At 44.5% G+C, this 17,006-nt stretch overlaps 1 protein-coding gene across 7 annotated transcripts; it reads left to right on the plus strand.

Annotated features, from left to right (window-relative positions):
- Nucleotides 1-7,555: 7,555 nt before the first annotated feature.
- On the plus strand, nt 7,556-16,964 carry LOC1274581 (putative mediator of RNA polymerase II transcription subunit 26). Of its 7 annotated transcripts, none has more exons than XM_061642718.1 (9): nt 7,581-8,277; nt 9,127-9,410; nt 9,992-10,420; nt 10,498-11,068; nt 11,467-12,108; nt 12,331-13,977; nt 14,047-14,237; nt 14,668-14,832; nt 15,143-16,964. In XM_061642718.1, exons 2-9 carry the CDS (start codon nt 9,318-9,320, stop codon nt 15,257-15,259), a joined length of 3,855 nt encoding a protein of 1,284 aa, XP_061498702.1. In that variant the 5' UTR covers nt 7,581-8,277; nt 9,127-9,317; the 3' UTR covers nt 15,260-16,964. The 7 variants fall into 7 exon arrangements, with proteins under 7 accessions (XP_061498708.1, XP_061498702.1, XP_061498705.1 ...); XM_061642719.1 differs by having other exon boundaries at nt 7,597-7,691; XM_061642721.1 differs by lacking the exon at nt 14,668-14,832.
- Nucleotides 16,965-17,006: the final 42 nt, after the last annotated feature.

Genomic DNA, 17,006 nt, shown 5'->3' on the forward strand with positions numbered 1-17,006 from the left:
TTGTGGATTCAATGAGCCTGAGAAGCATTAACGCCGTCGAACGTAGCAACGCAGCGATGGCGCCTGGCCACGTGGCTGATGCCACAATGTCAACGACCGCATATACGGCCAACGACCCCATATCCGACCTACGGAAAGAGATTGCCGAATTGTCAAGGCGCCTTGAAAACGTGCTGCCTAACCGAAGGTACCGAGGACGATCGAATTCCCGCACCGGCTCAGCACGTAATCGCAGTTTAAGTCGCGGAAGCGATTTTTCGACCGGCCCATGCTGGTACCATCGCAAATTCGGTAGTGATGCACGGAAATGCCGAAAACCCTGCACCGTTCAAAGTGCACCATCGGCACAATAGTGTCGCTCTGCTGATGCTGCGGTGGAGATTGGCGAACTCACCACTACAGCCGCAATCTTTCGTCTACGAATTGCTGATAAAACGACGTCAACGCAATTTTTAATCGACACCGGCGCTGATGTGTCTGTGGTTCCGAAAGATATGCTAACAGCCAGAGTAAAACCATCACCGATTAAACTGTTCGCCGCGAACGGATCGCCGATTAATGTATACGGTGAAGTGTTGTTGAAGATCAACCTCGGTCTTCGTCGCGAGTTCCTATGGTCGTTCCTGATAGCTGACGTCACTTCGGGGATAATTGGCGCGGATTTTTTAGGCAATTTTGATCTGCTGGTGGATATGAAACGGAAGCGCCTCATCGATAATACCACTCATCTTGAGTCGGTTGGCTTGCTAGCGAAGAGTGAGCAGTGTTCGGTTAAGACCTTCAGTTCAGTGTCGCCTTACGCTGACCTATTAGCCGAGTTTCCTAACATCACTCGTCTAGCGCCACCGGGTACGATTAGCGATGCTTCGATTTACCATCGAATCGAAACAACAGGGCAACCTGTTTACGCACGCCCACGACGTCTCTCGCCCGACAAACTTCAAGCAGCGAGGGCCGAATTTGAACATCTACTGAAGCTTGGTATATGCCGACCATCCAGCAGCAGTTGGGCGAGCCCGCTCCATATGGTGAAGAAAGCAGACGGTTCTTGGCGGCCATGTGGGGACTATCGGGCGCTCAACGCACAAACCATCCCGGATCGCTATCCCATACCGTACCTGCAGGACTTTTCGACTATATTGCAAGGTAAAATTATTTTCTCTAAAATTGACTTGCAAAAAGCCTTCCATCAGGTACCAATCCATCACGAGGACATCGCTAAAACGGCCATCACGACACCGTTCGGACTGTTCGAGTTCGTGTTTATGACCTTCGGATTGCGAAACGCAGCGCAAACGTTTCAACGGATGATCCACGAAGTGGTCAGAGGACTGGAATTTGTATTTCCTTACATCGACGACCTATTCATCGCATCATCATCACCCGAAGAACATCGTGATCATCTGCGACAATTGTTTGAAAGGCTCAAACAATATAACTTGGCGATAAACATTGCTAAGTGCGAATTCGGCCGAGACAAGATGGATTTTCTGGGTCATTCCGTCTCTGCCGACGGTATCCGTCCCTTACCTGACCGCGTTCGAGCTATCGTGGAGTTCAAGCTTCCTGCTACGGTGAAGGAATTAAAAAGTTTTTTGGCAATGCTCAATTTTTACCGTAGGTTTTTGCCAAACGCGATCGAGCACCAGATTCCACTCCTTGCCATGATTCCTGGCAACAAACGCAACGATCGCTCCCCGCTGACATGGAATGACGCAACCATCGCGAGTTTCGAACGCTGCAAACATCAACTCGCAGAAGCAACGCTTTTATCGCATCCCGCTAAAATTGCAGAACTTTCCCTTTGGGTCGACGCATCTGATACTGCCGCAGGGGCGGTCCTACATCAAATCGTTGATGGACACCCTCAACCACTCGGGTTTTTCTCAAAAAAATTCGACAAGGCCCAGCTGCGATACAGCACCTACGATCGCGAACTCACTGCAATCTACCTAGCGGTGCGGCATTTTAAATACATGCTCGAAGGACGTAGCTGCCACATCTATACCGACCACAAACCCATCACCTTTGCCTTCCAGCAGAAACTTGACAAAGCCTCGGACCGTCAAGCTCGCCAATTGGATGTGATTGGACAGATCACAACGGACATCCGTCACATTGTGGGAAAGGATAACATCGTGGCTGACTTGCTCTCTCGCATTAATGCTATACATCCAGCGCCATCACTGGATTATGAAGCACTTGCGGAAGACCAAAAAGACGATCAGCAGCTCCAGAACATCGCACAAGGTAAAATCGAAAGTTCGCTAAATCTAAAGTATTTTACCATTCCAGGCAGCACCAAACAACTTTTATGTGACTGCACTGGGAATCGCATTCGCCCTTTCATAACGGAACGCTTTCGGAACGCTGCGTTGCAGGCAACGCACCAATTGTCTCATCCTGGCACCCGTACAACGGCCAAATTAATGACGGAGCGATTTGTTTGGCCGAGCATCCGCAAGGATAGTATTATTTTCGCTAGGAGCTGCTTGCCATGCCAACGTTCGAAGGTGACGCGACACACACAATCACCTATATCCCGATATTCGGCTCCGGACAGCCGATTTGCGCATGTAAACATCGACATCGTGGGGCCCTTCCCTCCAAGTAAGGGCAACCGTTATTGTTTAACGGTCATCGACAGGTTCACGCGTTGGCCTGAAGCGTTTCCAATTCCTGATATGACCGCGGTAACAGTTGCAGAAGCTCTAGTTTGTGGATGGATAGCCCGGTTTGGTGTCCCATCTTTCATTACGTCTGACCAAGGACGCCAATTTGAATCAACGCTTTTCGGGGAACTGACTCGCTTGCTCGGATCCAGCCACCTGCGCACGACTGCATACCACCCACAGTCAAATGGGATTATCGAACGGTGGCATAGGACCCTTAAGGCATCTATTCTGTGCCATGACCCCGAGCACTGGAGCGAGCATTTGCCTATGATTTTACTCGGGCTGCGTTCAGCCTATAAGGAAGACCTTAAGTCATCACCTGCTGAGATGGTATATGGCACAACTCTCCGAATACCGTCCGAGTTTTTCGTAAACGACACCGAAAACCCGAACGAAGCCGAATTTGTCGACAAGCTTCGAAGAGCTATGCGAAAAATCCGTCCCCAAGAGACTGCCAGGCATGGAAATCGCAGTGTTTTCGTTAATCAGGACTTACAAACGTGCGAGAACGTCTTTGTACGCAATGATTCGGTTCGACCCTCGCTATCACCACCGTACGAAGGACCATTTAAGGTGGTAAAGCGAGCCGAAAAGTTCTTCAAGTTGAACATGCGTGGTCGCCAAGTAAACGTTTCGGTAGATCGCTTGAAGCCAGCATATGTGATAGGAGATCAGGCAAACGCAAGTAACAGGGAACCTGCAGCCACAACTTCTGATAAGCTTTCTTCGACTAGAGTCACTCGTTCCGGTCGACGAGTTGTAATCCCTTCGAGATACTAGAAAAGGGAAATCTAGTCTAGGAGGGGAGTACTGTGGCAGCATAGCCTTTTCTTGTACAGCACTGTCCCGCGCTAACGCTTCCAGTGGTAGTCCGTGTTATCACACTAACACTAACGCTAAGCTAACACGAAGAAAACCGAACTATACCGAACATCTAACGAGGCGAAGCGATGATAACGATCATCTAGGACTTACGATAAAATAAACGGAGAGATCGCTCTCATTCTAGTCTGGTATTCAGAACAAACCGTGCTTCAATAATTACGCCAAAAACGAAATCGAAAGAACGCGCTAAATAACTAATACACATGGTACATACACAACGAACGGTAAAATAAATTATATGTTCTTAAAATCGCCAAACCAAACTATGCAGAAAGTCTTAAAGTTACTTAAGCTTATGCTAAAATCTACACTATTTCGTAGTGAGTTGTAAACTTTGGTCATTTTTAAAAGAAGATGATTGTCTCCAAAATGTGTGTTGTTTCAATCATTTTTTAAATTGAATACTAGAAAATAAATAAAAAAAAGTTATGTTAAAATTCAAATAAAGCAACATATAATCTGCAGCATGATGTTGCTCCAAATTAATCTTTTGAATATAAATGCTTAAATGCCTTTAATTCCCTAGAGTTGAAAATTTTACTAACTCATCGATTGACTGATTTTTTTAATAGTCAAAAGTAACAAAAACGAATATATAATTGGATTAAAAAACTTAACGATATGATAGCCAGACGCATTGCAGACTCTTGCAGGTCACACTTGATTGGGAGACCGGAGTTCAAGTAGAACGTAAAACCTTTCGCGCTATCAAATCTTCTTTCTAAATTATTGCAAAGCAATAGAAAAAAGCGAGGATTTCCTACTCACGTAGAGTGTTTCCGTGTTGTGGCAAAGTTAGTAAGAAGCAAGCTGAACGATTTTTCATTCGGTAGCTTATTACCATATCAGACTACTAATGCCCATGCCAGACGCACCTGTTGCGATAGGAAGAATTTGATCCTAATGTGTCAACAGCGAAGCAGTGAACAGGATTTTTGAATTTTAGCTCCACTCTTTTTTTTTTCACCGACTGATCTAAAAGGATATCAAAATTCATACATGTTGCGCACAAGTCTGCTTTAGAATTTCACAGCTAATCGCATAACAAGGATCGTATTTTGGGAAGGCTCCACGAGGTTGCAATACACACGGTGGTCTTGCGCTCTGCTGGACTAGAACGTATACCATTACGATAGACACATATCACAAACAGAAAATATATGTTTGGTAGAAGAGATATTTCAAACATGAAGCAGCAAGAATTAGAGTGACGATCAATACGACGAAGACGATTGGGAGGTAGCGTGTTAATTTACATTGACAACGACAACGATTCGGTCAACGATATCAGCAGCAAAACTATCAAAATAATAGCATAAATTATTAAAATTAGGAAAGGCGCATCGTGCATACGTTGGTATTCACCAACTGAGACGAAAAGGACCTAAGAGCATTACTTTCGAAGTCAAGAAGTGTTTAGACAGCATTCAATATATATATATATATTTTTTTTTATTTATTGGGTTTTTAAACTTATGTAGGCAATCTCCAAAAAATTGTAGTGTTATCATAACCCATCATAAAAGACGTAATCAAGGTTAAGCCACGGTTAAGCCAACAATCATTATTGATTCATCTTCTTCTATGTCACAACAGACGCTGTCGGTCAAGACCTACCACACCTGGTACCACACACTAGTAGGCTTGGATTTCTGTGACTTGTTTTTTGGATGCAATCTAGTGAAAATTGAAAGAGATTTTCCATGTAGGGCACGGTGATAACAAAGAGATTTTTCTAAGGCCCTCACAAAGATCATGAAAATGTACTACTCTTGAACGCTCGATCTAATCCGACTCTCCGATCCGATATGGTCACTCCTAATTGTCACGCAATCAATCACTCTATAGTTTTCTTGCTATTATTCCTAACTCTGAATCTTAATGCTAATGCTGGAAATCAAGCTATGATTTCAAAGTATCCATAATTCAAAGATGTTTTGATTAGCAAAGCATTAATAGAAAATGCGGGACGTTGGATCTTGGTCCCATAATCTTAATCAGATGTAATCAAACTTATTTGTTCGGTGGGCCACTTATTAACTCGGAAATCCATTCGCTACCGCAATATCTGTGTCTATTATCGATGTTAAAGATATTCCATTTCAAATATAAACTGAATTAATCATAACTTCGTAGTGTTGCGAGCCGGATACAGTACCATCAGGGACCTCATGTAGCCCATGGGCCACCAGTTTGACATACCTGATCTTGAGGAACGATATGTCGCTCCTCCAACGGATTGATAACGAAAGGCGGAGAAATGGCGAACACACGTGCGTATTGCAGCGCCAATTCAAATTCTGTTTTAGGTTGAAATAAAACAGGGCGCAAATGTCGGTACCACGCCCCCTGTACAGACCCCTTAAACTATGCTCTGGAACACATTTCATCCCACTTCCCACACGGCAAGTGTCAGTGACCGGTGCATTGCTGCACTACGGCATGTATTACAATTTTCACTTGAATGATGGTCTTTTGAGGCATCACAACCAAGTTTTTAGAAGTGTTTGTCCTCCTTGCGTTTAGCAATGCATAGCTAATAATGAAAAAGGAACCGCTTAAAACAATTACCATTGGTCGCAAGATCTCGCTCAAGGAACACCCTCAGAAACGGTGTGCGTGTGCGGTCCTGGTTCGTCCCCGTGCGTAAAGTTACCCATCCTCGAAATGCCAAGCGCTCCGGAGCGGGCGTTTCGGTGGCGATCCATGCGATAATCAAACGAGTCTTTCGGCTGTTTGGTGGAAAAAGAGCTGATAGGTAGAGCAGTGCAGAGCTACTTCAGGAAAGCGGGAAGAGAGAGTTTGATTCGACGCTTGCCTTCTGCTGGCTAGCAAGCATCGACAGCGAAAACAGCCTGACGGAAAAGGATGCTCTAGTACGACGCATGAAACAGAGCACATGCTGCTTTTCATCCTTCCATGCGTGCATCGTGCGCGAGTGACAAGGAAAGGGAATATGCTCGAAGCGGCCCAACACATTCATGCGAACAGCGGCAACGTTGTAATGTTTGGGTGTGTTGCATCTGCCCCTTCTTCTTACATGTTTGTATGCGAATTAGCTTGCCGGGGTCGGTCGGAGTGTACTTTGATTATTTCTGGGCCGGCTTCGAACACATTTCCATAGGCAGATTGACTGGCAGGCAGGCAACACGCTTGGAATCTAGCCTCGGAAACTAGGAGGCCTTGCGATTTGACTGTGTAGTCACACTTGTGAGTGTGTGTGCGTGCTTGCGTGCGTAAAATAAACGCCCGTTGTGCGTACCGAGGACCTCCTTCATTTGTACCATGCAGTACGATGGGATGAGCATAAAATGTGAGAAAAGTATTGCAATCGATGCGATTATATGCTTATGTCCTGAAACAATTGGATTGTATGGCTGTTTGTGTGACAATCAATCCACTGTAAAAATTAAAATATATCATAGAAAAATGTGTAGAAATTACAAAATTTAAATATATGAAGGAAACACAAAGGGAGAAAAAATATGCTCATGGGAGTCTAGGACGATGCGTCGTACTTGCTCAATGCTGCGCTTCTTTCACCAGATCATTTTCTCTCCCATTCCAGCACGTTGTCTTGATGCCAGATTTAACCACGGCCCTAAAAATGTTACAATGTGGATTATGTGGGACCGTTTTCCACAAACAAATGAATGGGGTGTTATGTTGCTCGCGAGACCTCGTCCATCCTTGTCGATTGTGCCGAAATTGTAGGCCTCATCGAAAAAGGTATGCTTAAAAGCGTGTGCTGTGCGTTGGTCGAAAAAGGGGGTGTGCTCCCTCGCTACCGTTTCATATTGTTTTCAATATAGCCATCGGTACTATCTTTACCCGCTAGCAGCATAATTGTATGTGGGGTGCAGCGTAGGGTCGGTACCGCTAGTGAGTGAGTGAAGTGAAACTATATGTTGCTCTTTCTCTTCGATGCAGCATTGGACGGATGAGGGATGAAGAGCACATAAAACCAGCGATGGATGGGTGTGTTTGTGCGTGCGTGCAAGCATAGGTTGGTCGGGATTGTATGCAAGTGTGTAGTTCATTTCGTGCGCAGCTCTTGCGAGGGATGCACGCTCGTCTGTGTGTCGTCGTGTCGTTGTGCAGCAAGAATTAGTTTATAAAAAGGCGCGAATAGTGCGTTAATCGAATATCATACTCTTTATCTTGGTTTATTGTGTTTCGAAAGGCAAACATCTGATTGATTGCAGTGCAATACGCTTTCCAAATCGACAGTGCAGCTGGCAATAGTTGTCGTCGAAAAGGTTTGGCGTTCGTCAAAGTTCTAAAGCTGGCGTTGTAAACACAACCTGTCGCCTGTCGTGGTGTGCGTGTGATCTTTTGGGGAAGTGTGTGATGTTTTATGTGGCTGTCACTTGGAAGAAGAAAAATGGGCACGCAGTGATCTAAACAGAGAAGACTAACAACAAATTAAAAGATAAAGTCAACACAGAGCAGTTACGGCGAATACTCTACGCAACGAACAAAGTTGTACAAAGTGATTGTGATTGTCCATGCGGTGTGTGTAGTGTGTGCCGCTTCCCGTCGAACCGAAGGCACGCGGAATGTGTGATGGAAACTTGGTTTGTGACACCAGCCTTGGTGAGCGTGAAGATTTAGCCCAGTAGGGGAACCTCATAAAATGACGAAAAAGACAAAGCCCAAGATAGAATCGAGTGATTCGATCGAAACGGTTACTAAACCGGACAGTGAATCTGTACAGGTACGCGCCATTCGAATAAGTAATCAATTGTTGTGTTGTAATGTAACTGCTCTTAGGTTCGCTCCGCCCCTCATCGCTGGGCAAAAATAGCGCATGGAAAGATCGACAGTAGCAAACGAAAGTAAAACATCAACATGTCAGCGATGTTCGTTGTGAATACGGAAGGACGGAAAAACGATGATACGGGAGAAGTTATGATACACGAACAACACATGCTGTGGGACCTTAATATGTTCTTCTCTCGAACAATAGTAACAAGATAATCCTGCTCAACAATAATCAGGATACGATATCTTACTAACACATCATCAACACAAGACCGTCTACAGTCTTGTCTTTTCCCGTTCCCTTTTGAACATGCTTCACATTCCATTAAATTCAGCTGCAGTTGTTGTTCGATTCTGTGTGCTCGCATACAGCAACGATTTGTTTCGCATGACATAGATTGGTGTGTTAATGCTTTGTCTACTCCTTTCGCAAGTACGTGTAAGAAATTGGAGCATACGAACGAAAAGTACGCACGGTAGATGCAGTTACTGTTTCTCGAAAGCCATTCATTGTGTTTTCAATACATGTGCACAAACATGGCACTCATACTGTCGCACACCAATACTATCACATCGTCCTTTCGATGCAAAACAAAGTTGTACCTCTCACTCTCGCTCTCGCTCTCGCTCTCACTCTCTTGTACCTCTCGCGATGATAGGATTTGTTTATGTTTGATGTCCACGCCAACATGACGTTTGTGTCGGTTTAGTGTGGGTTTTTTTAAATGCTTCAGCGCAGTTCTATTATTCCAATGCCCAAGTCATACATCGGTGTCTCATACCTTTTCGTTGTGTTTTGCAGTGATTAGCACTAGGACTACCTTGCTGTATGGCCGTGTAGATAAGAAATAATTCGTAAACGCTGTGCGGCTTCAGCTAAAATGAAGCGTCTGAAATAAACACGAGCAAGAATAACAGATTGACGAACATGTTTCTGAGTACGATGCAAGTGTCCAGCCTTCGTCAATACCGCAAAGTGTAGTAGGAAGCAATATGGATACGGGCCAGGGTGCATTGGCACCTGGGCAGGAAATACGAATCGTCAGTGCCTCGGTGGTGGCACATTTGCAAGCCCAAGGATTACAGGTCCGTTGCACGACAAGATATTTCTTACATTGTAACATTGCATTTATCGCTGCTTATCATCTTTTTGGTTAACTTTTGTTCTTTTTTTAATCTATGGTGTTTTGAATCTTGTGTGGCAAACTAAACTCATTCCATATTCTTGTCATTTGTATGATTTTATCGTACCACCCCTAACCAATCTTGTATATCTCCACCAAAAGGAATTCTAATCGAAGAAAAAAAAAACACTTGTGGCACTTTTTTATTTTAAAAGTTTATTTGCTAACAATCAATTATGTAGCAATTACCTGAGTTTTACCCCCTCTGTTCACTGACAATATTATTTAACCTGCGTAATTTCGTTCACTCATGTTTTTTGTTGTTGTTGTTTTCATTGCACCTTTATTCACCCGTTAATCACAACCTCACTTGCTGTGCTGCTGGTGGGTTCATTTTGGGCTCCGTTTATGCTTTTGGTTTATGTATGCTCTTTTTTATACGCTCGTAGTAACTTAAACTGTAAGCATTCGATGGTTGTCCAGTGAATTGCACGTAAGAACGAGCAAAACAAATTTATTAAAACGTTGTTTATTTCTCCAAAGGGCAATGAACTTAATGCGGCAATTATGGCTGCGTCGCAGCCACAAAGCGCTGCACAGCATCAAGTTCAACAACAGTTGCAAGCGCAACAACAACAACAACAGCAACAACAACAACAACAACAACAACAGCAGCAGCAGCAGCAGCAGCAGCAGCAACAACATCATCAACAGCAACAACAGCAGCAGCAACAACAACAACAACAACAGCAGCAACAACAGCAGCAGCAGCAGCAGCAGCAACAACAACATCAGCAGCAACAACTGCAACAGCAGCAGCAGCAACAAGCACAGCAGCAAGCTCAACAGCAAGCTCAACAGCAAGCTCAACAGCAGGCTGCTGCTGTTGCACAGCAACAGCAACAGCAAGCGCATGCTGCCGCACAGCTTCAGGCGCAAATACAACAGGTTTCAGCGCAAGCACAACCTCAGGTTAGTTTTGTTATTGTTCTGTTCGAAGCAATGTTTTTTTCGAATGGATTTTAATGTTGTATAATTTTATGTTTTAGGTTATCACCTTACAACAGCTTCAAAATTTTCTCCCACAACATCAGCTGAACGCTCTCACTACAGCCGATGGTACCGCTGTGCAGATGGCTGCATCGGCCGCTTCTGGTACAGCCGGAGCGACACCAGTCGGTACACCGATGAAAACGTTCGTCACTTCCTCGCCCCAGATGCAAGGGCACTCGCAAATTGTTAGCCTGCAAAGCTTACCGCAACAGTTCTTGCAAGGCGGCGGACAACTGGTACAAAACCAGAATGGACTCTTTCAGATGATTCAACCAGTGCAAACGATTAGCCTCGATGGTCAGGAAGCGCTGTATGTACCGGCAGGTTTCCATGCTCAACAGCAGCAACAGCAGCAGCAGCAGCAACAACAGCAACAGCAGCAACACCAGCAGCAGCAACAGCAACAGCAACAGCAGCAACAGCAAATGCTGGCCGGTGCGCAGGCAGTGCAGATTAATGGTCAGCCGGCGTATATTACACCGTCTGGACAGATTATCCGTGCGCCGAATGGGGTTTTACCAGCAAATTTTCTCCAAAACATGCCGCAGTCAGTTCAACTACCTTCTGGTAGGTATTTAAACATTTTCTAAACAACTGTGGGATTGGATTTAAAAGAATGGGTGGTAAATGGTATGTACATAAACCAATGCGTGGGCTCATGTCGCCTTCATATAATTTATTTTTCGTATGGCAGATATTATACACCACAAACGAGGTAGAAATACTAAGCGGTATTTCAATTATGTTATTCTTTGTACATTACACTACAAAAGAATAGTGATTGTATGCCTTTTAGGGTGAATTGGATGTAATTATTTCCAAACACATATTTGTAAAGAACACCTGCACTTTACAATAGAGCAAATCTGTGAATATAAACACGCATTAACCTTCATTTAAGAGCACCATGTAACAATCATACAATCAAACACGTTTCGGCTTGCAATTTGTTTTATTCCATCTAGCTGGTCAGGCTACGCTAACCATACCGGGCACTAATATAACCATACCATTGGGAACATCTAATGCCCCTAACATACTTCATCAAGTACCACAACAACAACAGCAACAACAGCAGCAGCAGCAGCAGCAACAGCAGCAGCAACAGCAGCAGCAACAGCAGCAGCAACAGCAGCAGCAACAGCAGCAGCAACAGCAGCAGCAACAGCAACAGCAGCAGCAACAGCAGCAGCAGCAACAACAACAGCAAAATCAACAACAACAAAATCAGCAACAGCAGCAGCAACAACAGCAGCAGCAACAACAGCAGCAGCAACAACAACAGCAACAACAGCAACAACAGCAACAAAATCAGCAGCAACAACAACAACAACAACAGCAGCAACAGCAGCAACAACAACAGACACAACAACAAACAACTCAGCAAATTGCTCAGAACCAGCAACAACAAATAGTTACCCAGCAGCAGGCAATAGTGTCGCAGCAGCAACAGCAACAACAAACCGCTGCTGCCGCAAATCAACAGCTGCAGCAGCTTCAGCAGGCTACATTTACTATACCGGGCACGAATATACAGGTGCCAGCGTCCACTATGACTGCGTTGAATCAACTCCCTGGCAACATAACAACGATTAAGTTAGAAGGAGGTAAATTTCCAGGATGCTCGTCGTTTAACTGTAGCGATCGAAGTTTTATGGAATTTTAGCGTATAGTTAAATTTAGTTTGACTAGGTGTACGGGTTTTAGTATTGTACATCGCCTGAGTAGTATTAATTGTAATGGAATGATAATAGTGTAGTAGACATAACTTTGCAAAAAAAAAAAACTATCGCACTGATTGATTGATTTGTTGCATGTTTTTCTTTCAGGACAAAACGTGCAAGTACGTCCAGCAGGCACCGCACTTCCGCAAGTGGTTCAATTTCCGATGCAGCAAACTATCCCAGTACAAATGCCGATATCAACAGCAAACGGGCAGACTGTGTATCAAACTGTTCACGTCCCAGTGCAAACGTTTGGCTCATTGGTGCAACCCCAGATGCAGGTTATACCGCAGATACCACAGATGGCTAACATCATCACCCCCAGCGGCCAAATTCAGCAGATACAGTTGACGTCTCTAAATCCGTTGGCTGGGTTACAAGCAGCATCAATGCATCCTAACATCATACTTCAGCAGCCACAAGCTACCGCTCAACAAATTCAGAATGGCCCAAACGGACCAATGGTCGTGAGCACAGCTCAGGCGCAGGCTGCAGGGCAGGATCCCAACGCTGTTAACCATCCGCAGCAGCAACAGCAGCAACAAGTTCAGCAACAAGTTCAGCAACAACAGCAAGTTGCGGCAGCGGCGGCGCAACAAATGGTGGCTGCAGCGGCAGCTGCAGCATCAGGTAGCACAGGAGGGCAACAACCGCAACAGCAAATGATCAGCGGCTTATCACAACCGATAACGATCACTGCTGCGCCCGGCGGTCCTCAGATTGGTCAGCCAATAACGCTGCAGCAGTTGCGTCAGCATATGCCAGGGCTTGCAGGATTGCAGGCGATTCCTGTGCAAAATATTCCCGGTATTGGAAACGTTCAAGTTATACCGACAAATTTCATGCAACCGGTTCAACCGCAAACAGCAGCGTCGCAGCCTCAGTTGAACCCGGTCACTCAAGCAGGGCAGCATCAACAGCTACAGCAGCAGCAGCAAGGTATGCAACAACAGCATCAGCAGCAGCAACGCGCTATAGTCGCAGCCCTTCAGCAGGCAACGGCGCAACAATTATCAAGTATAAAGCAGGATCCAAGCGAACCCGCTAAACACTTGGTGAAGCAGGAATCCTTGTCTACGCAACCGGCAACAGCTGGCAACGGGGCCACACTAGCTACCGGTGCTCTGTTCACGTCGGCCGTCGGCGCTCCTGCCCAGATAGTGGCTGTCAGTAGTGGCGCTGGGAGTTTGGGAGGGCTAGGAATACCTAGCAGTACGATCCCAGGCGCTGCTTCGACCGCAACGACTCCATCCTCCACCCAGGTAAACAGCGCGAAGGGAGATCTCGTAGGCGGTTCCCCTAATCAAGCTACCGGTAACGTGAACGTTGGTGCTAATGCTCGCGTTGCTTCTGAGACAGGAGGGAAAAGAGGAGTAGGGAAAGGAGGAAGAGCGGGAGCGGGAGCCGGAGCAGCCACAGCAATCGCAGGGGCAAAGGCAGGTGCAGGGATGGGGATGGAACTGGGCACAGCAGCGGGAAAGGAAGAGCCAGGTGAAATGGAAACCGAAACCACGATTATATCAGGAGAAAAGCGACGGCGGCACACGATACCGAAGGTAGTCTCGGCAACGCACACGATGAATGGGACCCCACGGCAGCGGGTGCGACGTGTTGCGTGTACGTGCCCAAACTGTGAGGTCAAGTCGAGTGGGCCGCCGGATCGGAAAAGGCAGCACATATGCCACGTAAGCGGCTGCAATAAGGTGTACGGAAAGACGTCTCATTTGAGAGCTCACCTGCGTTGGCATACAGGTACGGGGGGTTGGCAAAGCAAGTCGCATATAGCATCTCAATTGACCCACTGTTTTATATTGTTTGCAGGAGAAAGACCCTTCATATGCAACTGGGGCACGTGCGGTAAACGATTCACGCGATCAGACGAACTGCAGCGACACCGGCGGACACACACGGGTGAGAAGCGGTTCGAATGCGTCGAGTGCAACAAAAAGTTTATGCGCAGCGATCACCTGTCCAAGCACATACGGACCCACGGAAAGTTCAAGCGGGATCATGTAAGATACACATATTATAAGAGTTTGGAAAATAGTTTCTGTACAGATGTTCAAATGAAATATGTTCCCGTTAGAAGTCGTAGAAAAGCTGTTTTTAGACTGTTTAGAATGTAATCGTCGGTGCGGCATTATTGCTTTCCTCCGTCTGGTGTAGATGTTTTGGTACGGTGTCGGAGATTAGATGTTTACAAATTGACTTGTTGTATTGTATGGCGTTCATGTGTAGCTTATCCTTATTTGTAGGTAGTTATTTATGTTTCCTTTTTATTTTCTTGTACTCTTTTTCTCCTATAAACGATGCGCTTAATCACGTTATCTCGTACAAAATTGTTGACGATGTTTGGGAACGATGCTGGTTGTGCGCGCATGTTGTGTTGGATATGCTTCTGTTTTTGCACGGTATTTAATTTCAACGTTGAGCGAATATTAGGACTCTGACGGTTACTATAAGTCTGGCGATGAGCTCACTTACGAGGAGGAAGAAATCCACGAAATTGACGACACTGACTACAAAATGGATGACGAAGACGATGCGGACCTGGAAAGACAATCTCACCACTCCTCCACAGCTGGTGCATATGACGCCGATAAAAAGGTAACACTCGCATAGCAGTGTTGGGTAAAGGTGAAATCAGAATAAGAATATCGTAACCTCGCCAGGACACGCCGTGCAACGCCGCTTTCAAATTGGTAGAAATTCGAATTCGTATTTCAATACATATAGCAGCTGAGTAGCGTAATAGTAGTACATGTGTACGGTAGCTTTGTTATAAATGAACTTGTTCACTTGTTGTGTGTTCAAGTGTTTTTTTTAAGAAATTTAATATTACTAAAATTGACAACAATGCATTTTTATGTTGTCTTGTTTTTAAGGAAGCTTTTTAACGCGAGCGTCTCTTTTTCAGGATGACATCGGATCTCCTCACACTGGATCGTCCGACAGTAACGATAGCTCGGATCACAAAATGATGATCACGATCGGTGGAGACGAAGCGGACCATGAGGTGTACGATTCCAATTAGTGCTGCCGTACTCTCGACAACCCTGGAACGAACTCTATTCCCCTTTGCAGGAAAGCCATGAGTATTGTATCAGTTTGTTCATATTAGTAATACTTACCCAACACGGCAAAGTTAAAGTCCTTCAAAGCAAAACTGGTTCGCAGTAGTTTGCAAATAATCTCGCTCTAAGGGAGGGTTTGGTACAAGCAGTGTGCAGTGAGCGTACCGAACGAACCCCAAAAAAGACAATATGAATCAATCTATTTTTAACGATATTTTTCTTTATCCGCTCGTTTATTGTGTGCACTATTTTTGGCGCGAATTTTTGAATCCAGAAACAATAGCGCTACCAGTGTATGTGTGAATTTACTTAAGGAGACACATTTAGTGCTTAGAAAAGAAAGTCAAGAAAGAAGTTTTACTCGCTCTTGCGCATAAGGTTTGCTTTGGAAGATTTTGACTTTGTTCGTTTTGAAATTTCGGGAATGTTTAAGTGTTAGAAAAATAGTGAAGAGGAGAGTAATCGGAGTCGTAAAGTCGTAAATAATATTTAAATTGTATCTTTTATACGCAACTCTTAATCGAAAACGGAGGCCAGATGTGTAGTAGAATCGCCCAACAGATCATATGCAGGTTTACAGTACAGTGCGGCATTTGACTAGTAAATGTCGAGTGAATGTAGATCGACATTCAATTTTAACATGTGTACGATAGTGGTTAGCGTCTCGTGGTTGAATGCCGCGGTGTGTATCGCAGCAAACTAACGTTTTAAAGCAACACGCTTGGCTGCAAGCGGAACGTAGTCTTTGTAAGTAACTAAGGAAGGCCTCGTTCTAGTTTATCACGCCATTTGTTGATATCATGTAGCGCCGGGCAGTATAAATAAGCAAACGTTTGGCTAAGTAAAAAAGCAAGCAACAACGAATTCAGTCTCGAGTTGATTTAGGTTCATTTTGTGTCGAATTTGCTTAAATTTATTCACTTTATTGCACTTTATGCAAACGATTATTGAGCCTAGTAGCAAAACCACCGAAAAAAACAAAATCTCCTGTTGCGCATCCTCGACGGACTTTTGGTAGCTGTTTTGTTGAAGTAATGCTACGAGGTTGTCCTACATTTTGGCAGACAATATAATAGCATGATTGAGCTTTTCCCGATCGCAACAGAATGGCGACGTTAGCAAGTTTAAATTCATAGTCAATTGTTTATGTTACTTGTTAGTAAAGCGAATTACGCGAGTGGCTTGGCATGTAACCGGGAAAGATATGCTGAATTTGCAAGCAAACGGTATTTCATTGGACATACCAGTAACTATCAATTTTTTTAAATAAATCTCTCACTTGTGCTTCCCTCCTTGTCATAATTGAAATGATACTTTTTACATATTTATTTATTAGTACTGATTAATAGTAGGTGCGAATCGACTTCATACAGCAGCAGTGTAAAGTGTGAGGGATACGTGTTTTCGTTCTTTTGCGTATGTTTTTGTTGTTGTGCATCATTAACAGTAATAAAGCGTAGAAAGAGTTTGCTTTTATATCGATGTCGTCGTGAGGTTTTAGTATCGGAATGAAATAGAAAGTTTAACTGAGATGTAAATAAAATTACCAGTACTGTATCGCGGCCAATCAATGTAGGAACAACAGTATGAGGTACGTGATGGCGTTAAATCGTGCTAACGTTCATTGTGGAAGAAATAATAAAACTCGACGTAATTTCATGTGTATTGCGTGGTGTATTTGTTTGATTTTTGTTTGCAAAAATTTAG

The sequence above is a fragment of the Anopheles gambiae genome, chromosome 2 (assembly GCF_943734735.2).
Source record: "Anopheles gambiae chromosome 2, idAnoGambNW_F1_1, whole genome shotgun sequence".
Lineage (NCBI taxonomy): Eukaryota > Metazoa > Arthropoda > Insecta > Diptera > Culicidae > Anopheles > Anopheles gambiae.